Source organism: Stegastes partitus, unplaced genomic scaffold (assembly GCF_000690725.1).
Source record: "Stegastes partitus isolate 25-593 unplaced genomic scaffold, Stegastes_partitus-1.0.2 Scaffold35, whole genome shotgun sequence".
Classification (NCBI taxonomy): Eukaryota; Metazoa; Chordata; class Actinopteri; family Pomacentridae; genus Stegastes; species Stegastes partitus.
In genome coordinates, this window is record NW_007577766.1 from 1 (window position 1) to 12865 (window position 12865).

General features: G+C 41.0%; 2 protein-coding genes across 2 annotated transcripts; one reads left to right on the top strand and one right to left on the bottom strand.

Moving 5' to 3' along the window:
- Positions 1–910: 910 nt before the first annotated feature.
- LOC103372110 (matrix metalloproteinase-28-like) lies at positions 911–3972 on the top strand (the record flags this gene model as incomplete). The annotated part of the gene is made up of 3 exons (XM_008301673.1): positions 911–1060; positions 1949–2116; positions 2784–3972. Coding segments are annotated over 3 exons (713 nt in total), but the record flags the coding sequence as incomplete, so codon positions are not given.
- A 223-nt stretch (positions 3973–4195) lies between these two features.
- On the bottom strand, positions 4196–12865 carry fam124b (family with sequence similarity 124B). The gene is made up of 7 exons (XM_008301322.1): positions 12574–12865; positions 12143–12174; positions 10270–10479; positions 9508–9903; positions 8959–9155; positions 7492–7654; positions 4196–6203 (listed from the first exon to the last, which is right to left on the bottom strand). Exons 1-7 carry the CDS (start codon positions 12642–12644, stop codon positions 5611–5613), a joined length of 1662 nt encoding a protein of 553 aa, XP_008299544.1. The 5' UTR covers positions 12645–12865; the 3' UTR covers positions 4196–5610.

Genomic DNA, 12865 nt, shown 5'->3' on the forward strand with positions numbered 1-12865 from the left:
AAATAAATCATCTTTGCAGTATTTTGAGAAAATTTTAAATGAAAAGCATACATTCTGAGGACATGTGACAATTAATTATTTTGCATTATAAGGGACCTTTAATGCATCAACTCAAATGTTGAATGCAGGGTCTTAACTTTTAAAGTTAAAGGCCTGATCCTCCACCACTCATGAATGCTGTAGAGCACAGTGAGGGAAGTTAAGTCAGCCCTTATCTTACAGCACTGCTCCCTCCCTCACACAGTCCATGTGTTATCCTCTGTAGTGTGTATATCTATTTTTCCTGCAGTCTTCCTCCTTTTCTTGGGTGTCCTGATTTTATCCACCGCCAATACAAATGTTTGTTCAGCTACTGGCAAACAAAATAGCTGTAATCATGTCTGACGCGCTATCATTCACTCTTCAGCTTTAGTGTGTCGTGCTTTTCCTTTTGTTCTTTATTCTTTTGATCTCTTGTGCCAGGACTCTGCTCTATGAGGCAAGACAAGAAAGCAAAAGTGAGGCTCCTAGTTTTGGTGTTAAAAAGTCCATAAATTAGTTTAGAGCTCCGGTGTGTGCTCTATCTAAAGCCTGTTGTTTATTTCCTGTGCAGTATAATGTCATCCATCAGTGTACATCAACACAGCCACATCCTGCAAAGGACAATTTCAATGTTAACATTTTTTCCACTGTTTGTCTTCCCACTTGTTCCCATAATGTCCAATTTAGAAAATACTGAAATTGCTTTTGGCTTGCATCAGAAATTAGACTGGTCCATAGCCCCTGTTTTTCCTCAAAGCTTTATTTGGTCACTGTGGGAAATTTAAGCAAAGCTTCCTCAATGTGATTTTGACATTAAGTTGGCTCATCTTTCAGGGTCCTGTCTGATGCTTTGTGGTTCGTGGTTTTGTTGTTTTCTTTTTGCCTCCAGGTAAACCATTAGGCGATCGTCCTGTGAGGTTGCCAGGTCAGGTTCTGCACGCTGCGCTGCAGGAGTGGGAGTTTACGGAGCTTCAAAGCAGACATGAGACGCCAGGACAGCCGCTCTACTGCCAGAGCGTCTTTGATGCCATCACTATGGGTGAGGTCCAAATGAAATATGTCCAGAAAAGAACATTCAGCCATATCTGTCATTTCTACAGTCATGGCTGTAGCTTCAGAAAACTGATGAACACAACGACATCCTGCACAACCAGTAGATACTCCTGTTCTCGTATACAGCTGTAGGACAAAGTCAGTATTAGATATTTGTTGCCCTGTGCTATAAAATTGTGTTCACAGTGAAACAAAATAGGACAAAGAGAACAAGTTGTATCGAGCCATGCCAACTTTTTCACCGATAAAGACAGTGAAGTGCAGTTTAAAGTTTCCAATGTTAGGAATTCACTTTAAAGCTCAGTTCCTTCTTGTTTAGGAATGTTTTTTTCAGTAAGTCTTTAGATTACAGCCCACAGAGTACAGTTTGATTGGAAAGAAAGGAACAATATGTGAAGTTCAGGAGTTAAGGGGGAACAATCAATGTATACTGTAGGTGTTTTCTAACTATTGGATGTTATGTTACGTATGTTCTGTTATTATGGGCTACATAGAACCTACTGAGCAACAATCTGGCATTTACTGATCCAGTTTTCCCAACCTACCAGACTAGTCCATATATGTCACTCACTCCCTTGTTCCTGTCAACACATGATGGGACTTCTGAAATGATCGGTATAGTGAGAATAAGTAATCTTCACTGTGGCCTCTTGACATGCACAGCAGTGGAAAGATCTCAGAAATGGCAAACACCAATGTAACATGTTTCCACATTTCTCTCTGTGATTACAAGTTAAGAAAATAGAGGCTGTTTCACGCTTGCTCCCTTAAAGCTACAAATATGTATTAGTACAAACTGTATTAGTACAGTACTTACATATTACATTTCAGGTTGTAATCTAAATAGTTTTTCCTTCTGTGTTTGTGTCATCAGACCAGAATGAGACCGTGCTGGTGTTCCGGGGCAGCGTGTACTGGACAGTGTCAGCTGAAGGCAGTGTGAGCGGTCCGCTGCCTCTCCGTCAGCGCTGGTCTGACCTTCCTCCGGCCATCGAGGCCGCTGCTTTCTCCCCATTGGACTCCAAGTGGTATTTTTTTAAAGGTACTGCTTCACCGAGCTCATTAATGGGACTCACACTTCCTTTTAAAGACATTCCCTAACCTGTTGGCTAACTTCACATATCTGTTAAAACCCCAGAATAGATTCTCTTGTGTTTCTTTTTACATAGGAAAGCTATTTAAAGACTCCGCTGCGCTGAAGCTTCAGCTGTAGTTTTTAATTAGCTTCACCTTTGTGCTGAAAGCTGGTACATTGTTTGAAGCTAATGCCACATTTCCTGCTAAAGGGCCAAAAATCATGCAGATTCTCTTATCTGCTAAATGTAAAACAGTTTTATGTAAAGTGCAGATGCCTGAAGGCGTCGTATTCTGTAAATCATCTCTTGCTCTTCATTAGTAGAAGGCTGCACTTCCTCAGGACACTAAACCTTAAAAACATTTATTCAGAGTCCCACTGATTTTGGTTTATGGTAAGTTTTTAAAATTAGTTTCAAAGGAGTAGAGTTTATTGCATTTTTACGTTTTGATTGAAAAAGGGTTATTGTGATCTTAAGCTATGAACGTTATGACGCTATCATAAATACTTCATAATGAATGTATTTATGGTTGAATATGATGAGATGGGGCATTATTTCTATGTGTAATGGATGTTTTATTGTTAAGAACCTGTGGCAACTGTAGCACCATCTCTCTTGTTTCATGTGGTGCAGGAAAGCGTATATGGCGCTACACGGGCAGTGTGCTGGACCCCGGCTTCCCCAGGAGGAGCAGTGACTTGGGGCTGCCTCGTCACCCCGACTGTGCCTTCTATTACGCCCCTCTGGGTCACATGGTACTCTTCAAGGGCTCCCGCTACTCTGTGCTCAACCTCAAAACGTTGCACCAAGAACCCTACTACCCCCGCAGGCTGACAGACTGGACTGGCGTGCCACAGGGGACCAACGGGGTGCTGACCCGTCCAGACGGACGCCTGTACCTGTTCAGAGAACAGCGGTTCTGGAGGTTTGACCCGGTGAAGGTGCGAGTCACCAGAGAGGGCGAGTGGGCCAAAGATCTGAGCTGGACTGGTTGCAGCAACGCTCCTCAGAGCAACAACATCCTTTGACCAGCAGAGGGAGCTGTAAGATTTAAAGTGCAATTTGTCGATGTATGCGGTATTACAGGTGCTGAAACTTTTAAACCCACATTGAGTTTATATGTTGCAGTGGTTCAAACTAATGCTACAAGAACTTCACAGAAAGAAGGCTACTTTGTTTAGACTTTTTTTTTTGTGGCACAAACAGTATTTATACTGTTGGGCGATTCATAATACTGTACATGGATGTGTATTACAGCCTTAGTTTTTGGTCAGATCATTATCTAAATATTAATACTGTTCATATATTTAAGTATTACACAGCAACAGCAGCTGGAAATATGCTTTAAAAAACTTTTTTTTTCTTTGCACACAACCAGAAAAAAACAATATACATTCATAGTGTGTGAGTGACATTGTGGAGGAGATGATAAATCTCTTCTACAATGTCACTAACAGACTGTATAAAATTACACCACTGACTTTGGCCTGCGGTTGTGTGTTGCGTCCTGGTTTTCAGCTGTAGTAGAAGGCCTGAATCTTTATCCCTGAATTCACATATTTAAATCAGATCCATGAGTAAAGATAATTGTTTGTACCAATAGTTAATGTGTGGGAGAGCAGTGCAGATTGGTGCGTCCTGTATCCAACGGGCAGAATGGTGGATGTGACCACAGAAAGCTGTGTCAACAGGGTGATGCATGTTAAAAAACAGTTGCACAGGGAAAAAAATTGTTCAAACATAACCGTGAATGTTTCCACATGCAATCAAAGATGATACTCTGTCTGGTCTGAATTTGAAAACTTAAAAGTACTGCAATGAATGTGTGAATATGTGTTTGGGAAACTTTCAGCATTCACATTTCACATCTGACCAGTATGTGCTCATTTGCCGTGTAATTTCTTTCCCAATTTCTTTCCCCAGTGCTAGTTATTCTGCTCGTATGTAGGTTATTGAATGATTTCTGTCAGTTGCATTACATTAGTTTTGAACCCAACAATTTTTAGTCATGTGGAAACAGCTATTAGGACACACAGTATTTAAAATCTGATACAGCTGTTTTATTCATTTATCTTTCAGTACTAACCCTGCATCACTGAACATTTCAGACACTAAGAAGCCTCACATTTCATGCTTCCTCACCGAGCATACTTGCTTTTTCCCCCCAGTAACACCCATTTACAATAAACAGTTAAACATTTTGACTTCTTCAAGCTGCCCTGCTGACCCACACTGAACACTGAGCAGCTCTAAACCTTAAATTAAACTCATTTTAACAAGCACTGACTTCATAATGCACAAGTGAATACCAGGTTCAGGTTAATTTGCGATCCAATTTAGCATGTCCTTGATCACAAGTGACAGTAAAAAAAACAAGAAAAAAAAGAACCCGGTCTGATGTGAGTCATACATATATAAAACAATACAATATCTTTTGTCTCAAACTGTGTGTGAGACCACCATCTGTTTGAGTGATCTGTCCAATCCATAATGTGCTTGCTAAGTTTTCACTTAAGTTAATCTGCCTGCTGATCCCTCAGCTTACTGTGGCCTTACAGCAATTAACATTTCAGAGGTCTCAGGTCATTATGCATTTAGGGTGTATGGTTAAAAAACAATATTATCTGGCTATCTAAGGAAAAAATTAATTCTAAGAGAAAATTCAGTCCCCTTCAGTCCAGTAATTTGGCCAGGTTTAGTCCACAACTTACACATTTTACAACACAAATACTTGAGCAACAATGACTTGAAGTGCATAATTAAAATCCACAAGGTTCAACTTTTAGTGAGTAAAGCCGGGCTTCAGACCTGTAACACAGACTACTAGTGCTGCACTGTGGAGAGCAATCAGACCAAATCAAGAGCAACATCAAAGGACGGCTTCAAACTGTGAGATCATCTTCATCTGTTTTCACAAGCAATTGAAAAATAAGACGTCAGCTCACCTAGCTGAGTGATGCAACAAAAAACCAAGTCTGCCATCAGTACCACTTGAATACAAAACTTTGCTTGCTATTTACTGGCCTACTGTTGTTTTTTAGTACAAGAGCTGCACAGCTGATTAGCTGGATCTAAATATAAAAGTAATTTAAACATTCAACAACATTATCTGCGCTGCTTTAAAAATCACTCATCGTGTATCACTCACTTGGCAGATCTCTGGACAATTAAACTATTGTACATTGTATTGTATTGTACATTGTGGAAATTTATGTGAAAAGTCAAACCAGTTGAAGAATTCTGACACCTCTGGTTGGAAAATGTGTCACCAGCTGCAGTACTTTGGTTTCCGTTATATTCCAGAGTGTCCCTCATTTGTCAGACTACACAGCTCTCTCCTGCATAAATTCAGATCCTTTTTAAAAGGTTTCTCATCTTGTCCAACCTCTGTTGGAGTTTGAGATAATATTTTTAACTGTGCAGTGACTATTACCACAGCTTGAGTCATAGTGGCGGAAATTTAGATGAAGAACTCATCGACTGGCTCCCTAATGTTTGTGCGTGCTGACAGTGGCTCAGCTCTAGTCCTGTTCTCGACCAAGGGTCCTGAGGACATGGTCCTGATGCCACAGCCCTCCCTGGCTGCATCTGTACAACCACCAGAGCCCCACGTCCCAGAGGGGCCCTGCAGGCGTATGTGTGTCGGTGGCAGACATTCTCTCAACTCCTTGGCCAGTCCCTCGACAGCTGAAGCCCCAACTGCTGGAGGTCTCTCAGAGTGGAAACTTGTCAAAAGGTCCATGGAGGATGAGCGAGGAATTGTTTTGACTGCGGTGTCTGAGCGAGGAGAGACGGCGACTCCTGTGTCCACATTCGTCTCCGGCTCCTCCTCGTCCTCTTCCAAAAGGAGATGGGAGAGAGAACGGGTGACGGATGGGCGCAGAGGAGAGTCGGGGTGATTGGAAGTTGAAAGGAGAGCAGGGCTGCTGCGCTGAGATGAGTAACAGGAGCTGCCAGGAGGGGTGCTGCAGCAGCTTCCTGATCCCAGGCTCTCTGCTCCACCGCCTCCTCCATGAAGCTTCTCCAGGACAGGGTCACTGCGTGGTCTGTGGCCTGGCAACAACCGAACACTAATCAGGCAGTGTCAAAAAGGTGTGCAGTTAATGTAATATACCCAAATGTAATTGAACTAGAGGTCTTCATGGGTTCACATACAATAAAGTCATTCAGGGCCAGTCGGGTCCCATTCTGTTGCCACGGGCTGGGTCTGTCTAACATTGTGCACAATACTTGGAGGATCCAAAAGAAGATCAGACTGTGACTAGACAAAGCTGATGCTAAACAAGTTTGTCATCTGTCAATGTAACAGCAAGTGGATTCTTAAACTTAAATACCAAGTGGATTTGTCATGATGTTTATATCAGCATGGACAGGAATAACAGAAAACCTGGCTGTGTTTTACCACCTTTCTTGGAAAAGAGGATGATTATGTGTGTCATAGCCAGGAAGAGGGAAAAGTGCACTAACGTTACATTCGGTAAAACACAAAGTTTTGTTTTGACAGCTAGTAAATTAACATGTTTATATCAATCGGGATCCCAGTTTTCTCAGTTCTCCATTGGTCCCAGCTTTGAAATAATAGACAGGTCTGCATTGGCTCCTGCTGGTGCATTTCTGGGTTTGGGGTCTAATTTTTTAACCTGTGAAGACCCCTGACTAGAACAAGAGACATCTCATCCTTGAGGTCTAACGTTATTAAAATGGTATTTGTTTTGTATATTTTAATAGAAAATCTATGTAAATAAAACCTCAACTTAGACTCCCTTGAACATAAATGTGTATAAAAATTCAAGAGTATGTCATTCTAGCACTTCCAAGGTGACTTTACAGAGAGGTGATGAGATTTTTGATGCATAAAAATGAGGTCAGAAAATGTCAGTTAACCCTTGCTATGGAAGATGGAACTTTAATAAACTGCACAGAAAAATAGCAACATGGTCAGTTAAATTGCTTGGAAACTTTCCTATTGTCACTCATTTCAAATATTCACACTTCGTCAGCAACTTTCCATGTCTCTGAATTATTCCGGCTTGTTACGATTCCAGTCTTGTGTTCAATAGCTTCCTACATAAAGAGAATCATTTAATAAACTGGCAATCTGTAATCAGTGGGGAAATTACGAAAAAAAAAAAACCTGTCATAAGTTGAGTCAAATCATTATAAACGCTGGCCTTTGGGAGAAAGTTCAGGAAGCAGTAATTTAGAGCCATGTCTCTGTGCTCCAGGGGATAAATCTGTGACTAAAAAAATACCAACTAAAAAATGCAGCAGAATAACACGCTGAAGCTATAAGTGAGCACAGCATCCAAAATACATGACCGTTTTTTCCGTCTGTACTTACCTTGCCTGTGTGTTTGCCAGGACAGGGGAGTTGTGAGGCTGCAGGGCGACAGGCTGTGGCTCTGCCCCGAGCTCCGGAGCTGAATTCCTCGAGGGGACACGCTCGGGCAGGTCAGGGGGAAAGCACAGGTCAGAGGTTGCTGAGGTTGAGCCGGGGTTTTCACCTGCAGCACAGAATGACAGGCGGAGCAGGATTATGATTTACACCAGGACAACAGAGATTTGGTTAAGTCACTTTGACGGAATTAACCTGCACACATCTAACATATGGCTATTCTGACAGCTTATAGTAAGTAAATGTGTTTCTATTGTGGTCAGAATACATGATCTTAACTAAAGTTGAAAGCCAGGTTTTTCCAGGACATATGGGGGACACACAAGATTATTGTGTTGTGTGAAGAGGTTAAGGAATTCTGATCTGGCCTTTTGGCTAAAACAGATTTTTTAATGATTATGTGAAATGGTTAAAAAATGTAATTTGAGATTTCACACTGGTACAATCAATGAGATCTGAGACGCAACGTAAGAAAAAGAAATGTATGTTTACCCCTTTGCAAGAGTTAATCTAATCTAAAATCCTTAAAAAATAACCATCGGTCCATATTAATTACAGCTACAATTGTTCTTGTAACATGTTCATTCAAAAAATATTTGGACGGTAAAAGTCTATTTCTTTTAACCCCCTCTGAACCAACGTCATATCTTTCCATGAAGGAGGTAAAATAAATTTATTTTGATTACATTTACACTCAAGAGATCCAACTCTCTTTAGTTACAACTACATTCATTAAATTGTTCATAGATTTAACCATCACCTGTAAATCATCTGACAATCCTATAAAGGCAGCACAATAACTGATGTGTCACTTAGTTCTCCATTTGAGTCCATAAATGGAAGGAGAGCGTCTCACTGATTTATTCCAGGTGAAATCCTCATCACTTTGTCAACACATAAATCATCAAACTGAGAGGCAACACATTAACACTCTCACCTCACAAATAACTGGTGTTTTCTCTCCAGGGCAATGTAGTCATTGTACTGGGGAACCTGACCGGCTGATTACATGATGCAACAAAACTTCATGTTCTACAAATCACATTTTAGGGGTACAATGAACAAAGTTCCTGCTCTTTGGCTCTGTATGCTTAGAGCTAATTATATCTTCCACCCTGAGTTTACAGGCTGTTTCAGTCTGGCGCAACCACTGAAATATGGCAGACTTCATGGTTTAGCCATGTACAAATCAAGGAGAAGCTTTTCTAAGCTGACCGGAAAACTTATATATATATATATATATATTTTTTTTTTTTTATTTGAATACTTTTTAATAACACAACACAAGCACTTAAGTGGACTTAATACAAAATACAATTTTGACAAAAAGTAATAATAAAGATGGCTTAAAAAAACACTGACGCATATGAGAAGTTAAATTCTACACCAAAATGCATATTAAGCTGCAATTACCTGGAAGAGAACCTTGTTGCCATCCAGGTCTTCTGTCTGCCAGCGTGTAGTGCTGATGGGGGTACAGGGGTTAGGAAGCAGGGGGACCAGCTGGCCAATTTCTTCCACGCTAAACTGCAGCACGGCAGAGTTGCAGGGCTCCACCCGAACTCCTGGTGACAACTGCTTTAAAGCCAGCTGAAGGCACAGTCCTGGCTCTGGGCAGAAAGAGAAATGAGAAAGGCAGGTACAAATATAACACAGCAAAACAAAACAAGCAGATGTGTTGAAGAACCCATTTTAAAATAGGGCACAATTTTCAGACATTTACTTATAAAAAATAACAACAAAAAAAACAAGCAATGGTGTGACATTTACTTCCAGTCTTTTTAGCTTTCTTGTTGAGAGGTGTTTTCTGTAGAGCATGTGTATGCACATTATCAACCAATTATTTTGAATCACTTCACTGACTCGTAAAGCTGAACAAATTGAGAGGAAAAGCTGCTTATGTTTTTCATATGGAGCAATGTGAACACTACAAAACTCAACAGCAAACACATAAAGCCTCACCTGTGTGGAGAGTGAACCAGCAGAAGCCCGTCTTCTGCTCCTCTGCCTGCCGTTGCAGCACTGTCTCATAGAGCCTCACAGCATCCTCATAGTTGTCATATCCACTGTACAGTGTCACCCGTAGGACCTCTCCTCCACAGTGCACTGGTCGTACCCCCCACACAGGCATCCCTGCACCCAGGCTATAGAAGTCTCGACTGGGTAGGAGGTAGGGTCGTAGCAGGGCATTGGATGGTGAGCTGCTGGAAGAAATGTGGATCCCTCCAGTTCGGTTGCCGGAGCTCTCGGTGTGATGGTACTGCCAGGGCGGCCGCTGAAAGAAGTCTAGCACTTTGAGGATTCGTTCTTCTCCATAGGCCTCATGAAGAAAGAAAGTGATGGCCACAGAAGGGTAGCCTGAAAAATTTTTTTGGCAAAGGTTTACTCTCAATAAACCCTAAATGAAAACAGACACAATTCTGGCTAGAAGTTACTGTGGGATAACACGTTTACACCAGTTATAATACAATACTTGATGAGGGGGGTTGTTGATCTGAATGGCAAGTTTAAATCATTAAAACTTATATAAACATGCCTTGTTTCCACATATGGAATCTATTATTATACAAGGAAAAACACATCTCTAGAGTTTGTAATGAGGTTAAAGGTACTGGCACCACAAGGTTTACATTCTTGCCAAAGAAATACCTCACATCTAAGTGTACGTACAACACAATGTTTACCGTAATGCGAAAGCACACACAAGGAACCCAGGATTCTTACCTGCCACAGGACAGAGGCGGGTGTAACTTCTGAATGGAGAGGCTCTCTCAGACACATGAAAGATGCGGAGGCTTGGGCATAGCCAGCGCAGCAGGCGATCTAAGGTGTGCTGCAACAGCAGTGAGTCTCCAGGGTTGGCAAGCAGATGCAAGTTCATCAGCAGGAGCTGCTGCTGCTGCCGCTGCCTGACCCGCCTGGTCATGAGCTCAACTAGAATTACACACAAACACAATGCATGAAGTATACAAGGATATTTTAGACAGGCGCAACCACAAAAATACTCAGAGCTAACAGTTTTGGCAGAGGCCATAACAAACTGACAACTGAACAAATGTCAAGGTTTACCATCAAGTTTGCCATCAAGTTGAGTCATACTGCCCTTCATGAAGAATATGACTCAACTTCAAATACAGTTGAGTATTGTGGCTTTTGAGGTTCTTTGAAAAGTGTAGTCACAATACAAAAGACTAATGGTAAGAATACATTTTGTGTTTTAGTGTGACTCCACTTTTTTTGTTTTTTACAGCTATAGCTGACATTTTGACATATCACAGCAAGAAAAGCACAGAAAGAGCTAATGAAACTAAGTCATCATTACTACACCTGTGCTTTTCCTGCTGGGACATTTCAAAATGTCTGCTGAGAAATAAAGTTTATTCAGAAGACAGTCTAAATACACTGAACAATATTATAAATGCAGCAGGTAAATTGTCTTCTTTTAGAACCGAAAATCCAACTTCTATCAGTATGGTTAGAAAACGGTTGAATTTAGTCAACTGTGCACGAAATGTTTTTGAGCTGTTCCACTGGTGACAAATTCTCGACCGCTGAGTTAACTACACCCCATTCAGGTGTGACTTTAGGAAAATGTTCCGACAGCGTAACCAGTACACTCCTTTGACCAATGGGCACCTTAAAATGCAGCTATATTCAAATGGCACAATTTCACAGGTGACAAGAGAGAGGCTCAACAACAGGCTGTGGGCATGCTGGATGCTGGCATTGCAGTTAGGACCATAGTCAGGCACATGAATGATCATAACTCAACCATTTGTTGTATAATAAATAATTTCAGACAGCATGGCATGACACACAGTCTGCCACATGATACTCTTGATGAACATATTCGTTGATGGGATTCCCCAAAAACATCCATCAGCTTCACCAAAGCGTAGGACAACATTCTACAAGCCAGAACTGACAACCTCATTAACTCCATGTGTTGCAGATGTGTGACTCACTGTGATTTCTGTTGTATGATCCCACTCTTGATGATTATCATTTCAACATTGTGCGTATGTGGTTGTCTCATGACGTCCGTTCTGTTTTAACCCTCCTATTATCTTTTGGGTCAGTTGACCCTATTCAATGTCTAACATCTCTACATAAGTCATTGGCATAATCTTTCAGTTTTATTTAAAGGGCTATTTACACACAAACTTGGGTAAAAATTTTAATTAGGATATTTTCTGGAGGTTCAAATTGCTGGGGTCAAATTGAACCCAAGGATAAAAGATGTCAGTAAAATTTGAAGGTAATAGGAGGGTTAAGATGCCATGTGTTGAAAGAGCAAATAGTTATTATCTTATGTTTAAAAAATGTATGCAATTTCATACAATGTTACATATTTCGTTCAGTGTATTTAGACGATCTTTGACTTCTATATATCATGGAGGGTGTTTGGGGGTCAGACAGCAGAACTGATCCAATCTGGCACCAAACTTTTTACTTTTTTTTTAATATTAGGGACAGAAAGTCAAACACCTTGTCTTCTGATGTAAAATTTTGACCGTTCATATTTTCAATCCGAGACTATTTTTGATTAAAGTACAAATAATAAGTTAGTGGAGTGCCTCTTTAACTCCTTACTCACTGCCGGACGATGACATCCTGCTGCAGTCCGATCTGAAAAACACACACAGCAAAAAGCACATGAGTGATTGCTTCACTAACAATTAGCTGGTGGACAGACAACAATCTGTCTCCATCTTGTGGCGGCTGGTTTGGAAAGCTGCCCCCTTTGCTTTGGTCACCATGACAACACATTATCTGTTGTTAGCTAGCATGAGCCTTAAAACAGAAAATTTATGAGAACAAAGCAAAAAGTGTACAGAAGTTAGAAAAAACACACTCAGTGAAGTGCTATGAGGTTTAAACAACAGTAAAAATGCCGGGTTTAAAAAACAAGCAACTTATATTATCTTGAAGAAAATTAATTTCTATTGTGACTGCGGGCTAAAAAAAAAAAAAAAAAAAAAGTTGGCTAGCTAGCATTAGCCCGGAGCTAACACTGGGGCAACTCACTCGGCAGTTTCAGCTCCGGAGTCCACGTTTTCATCGTCGGCTCTCTTTAGCACCGCCGCTCTCCGCAACATAGTCCGGTACACTGTCTCACATTCGGTCGGGTGTACCGGGCACAAAGTTTGAACGGTGTTTGCAGGGGTCGGTACTCGCAGTGAGAAGCATCCTGTTTGATTTGCGTCCGCAGCGAAAAAAAAAAAAAAAAAAAAAGCTGCTGGGACGCTGACGTCACCAGGCAACCACACAACCGTTATGCGAACATTAAAAAAAAAAAAAGTGATTTCAGGAGGAATTA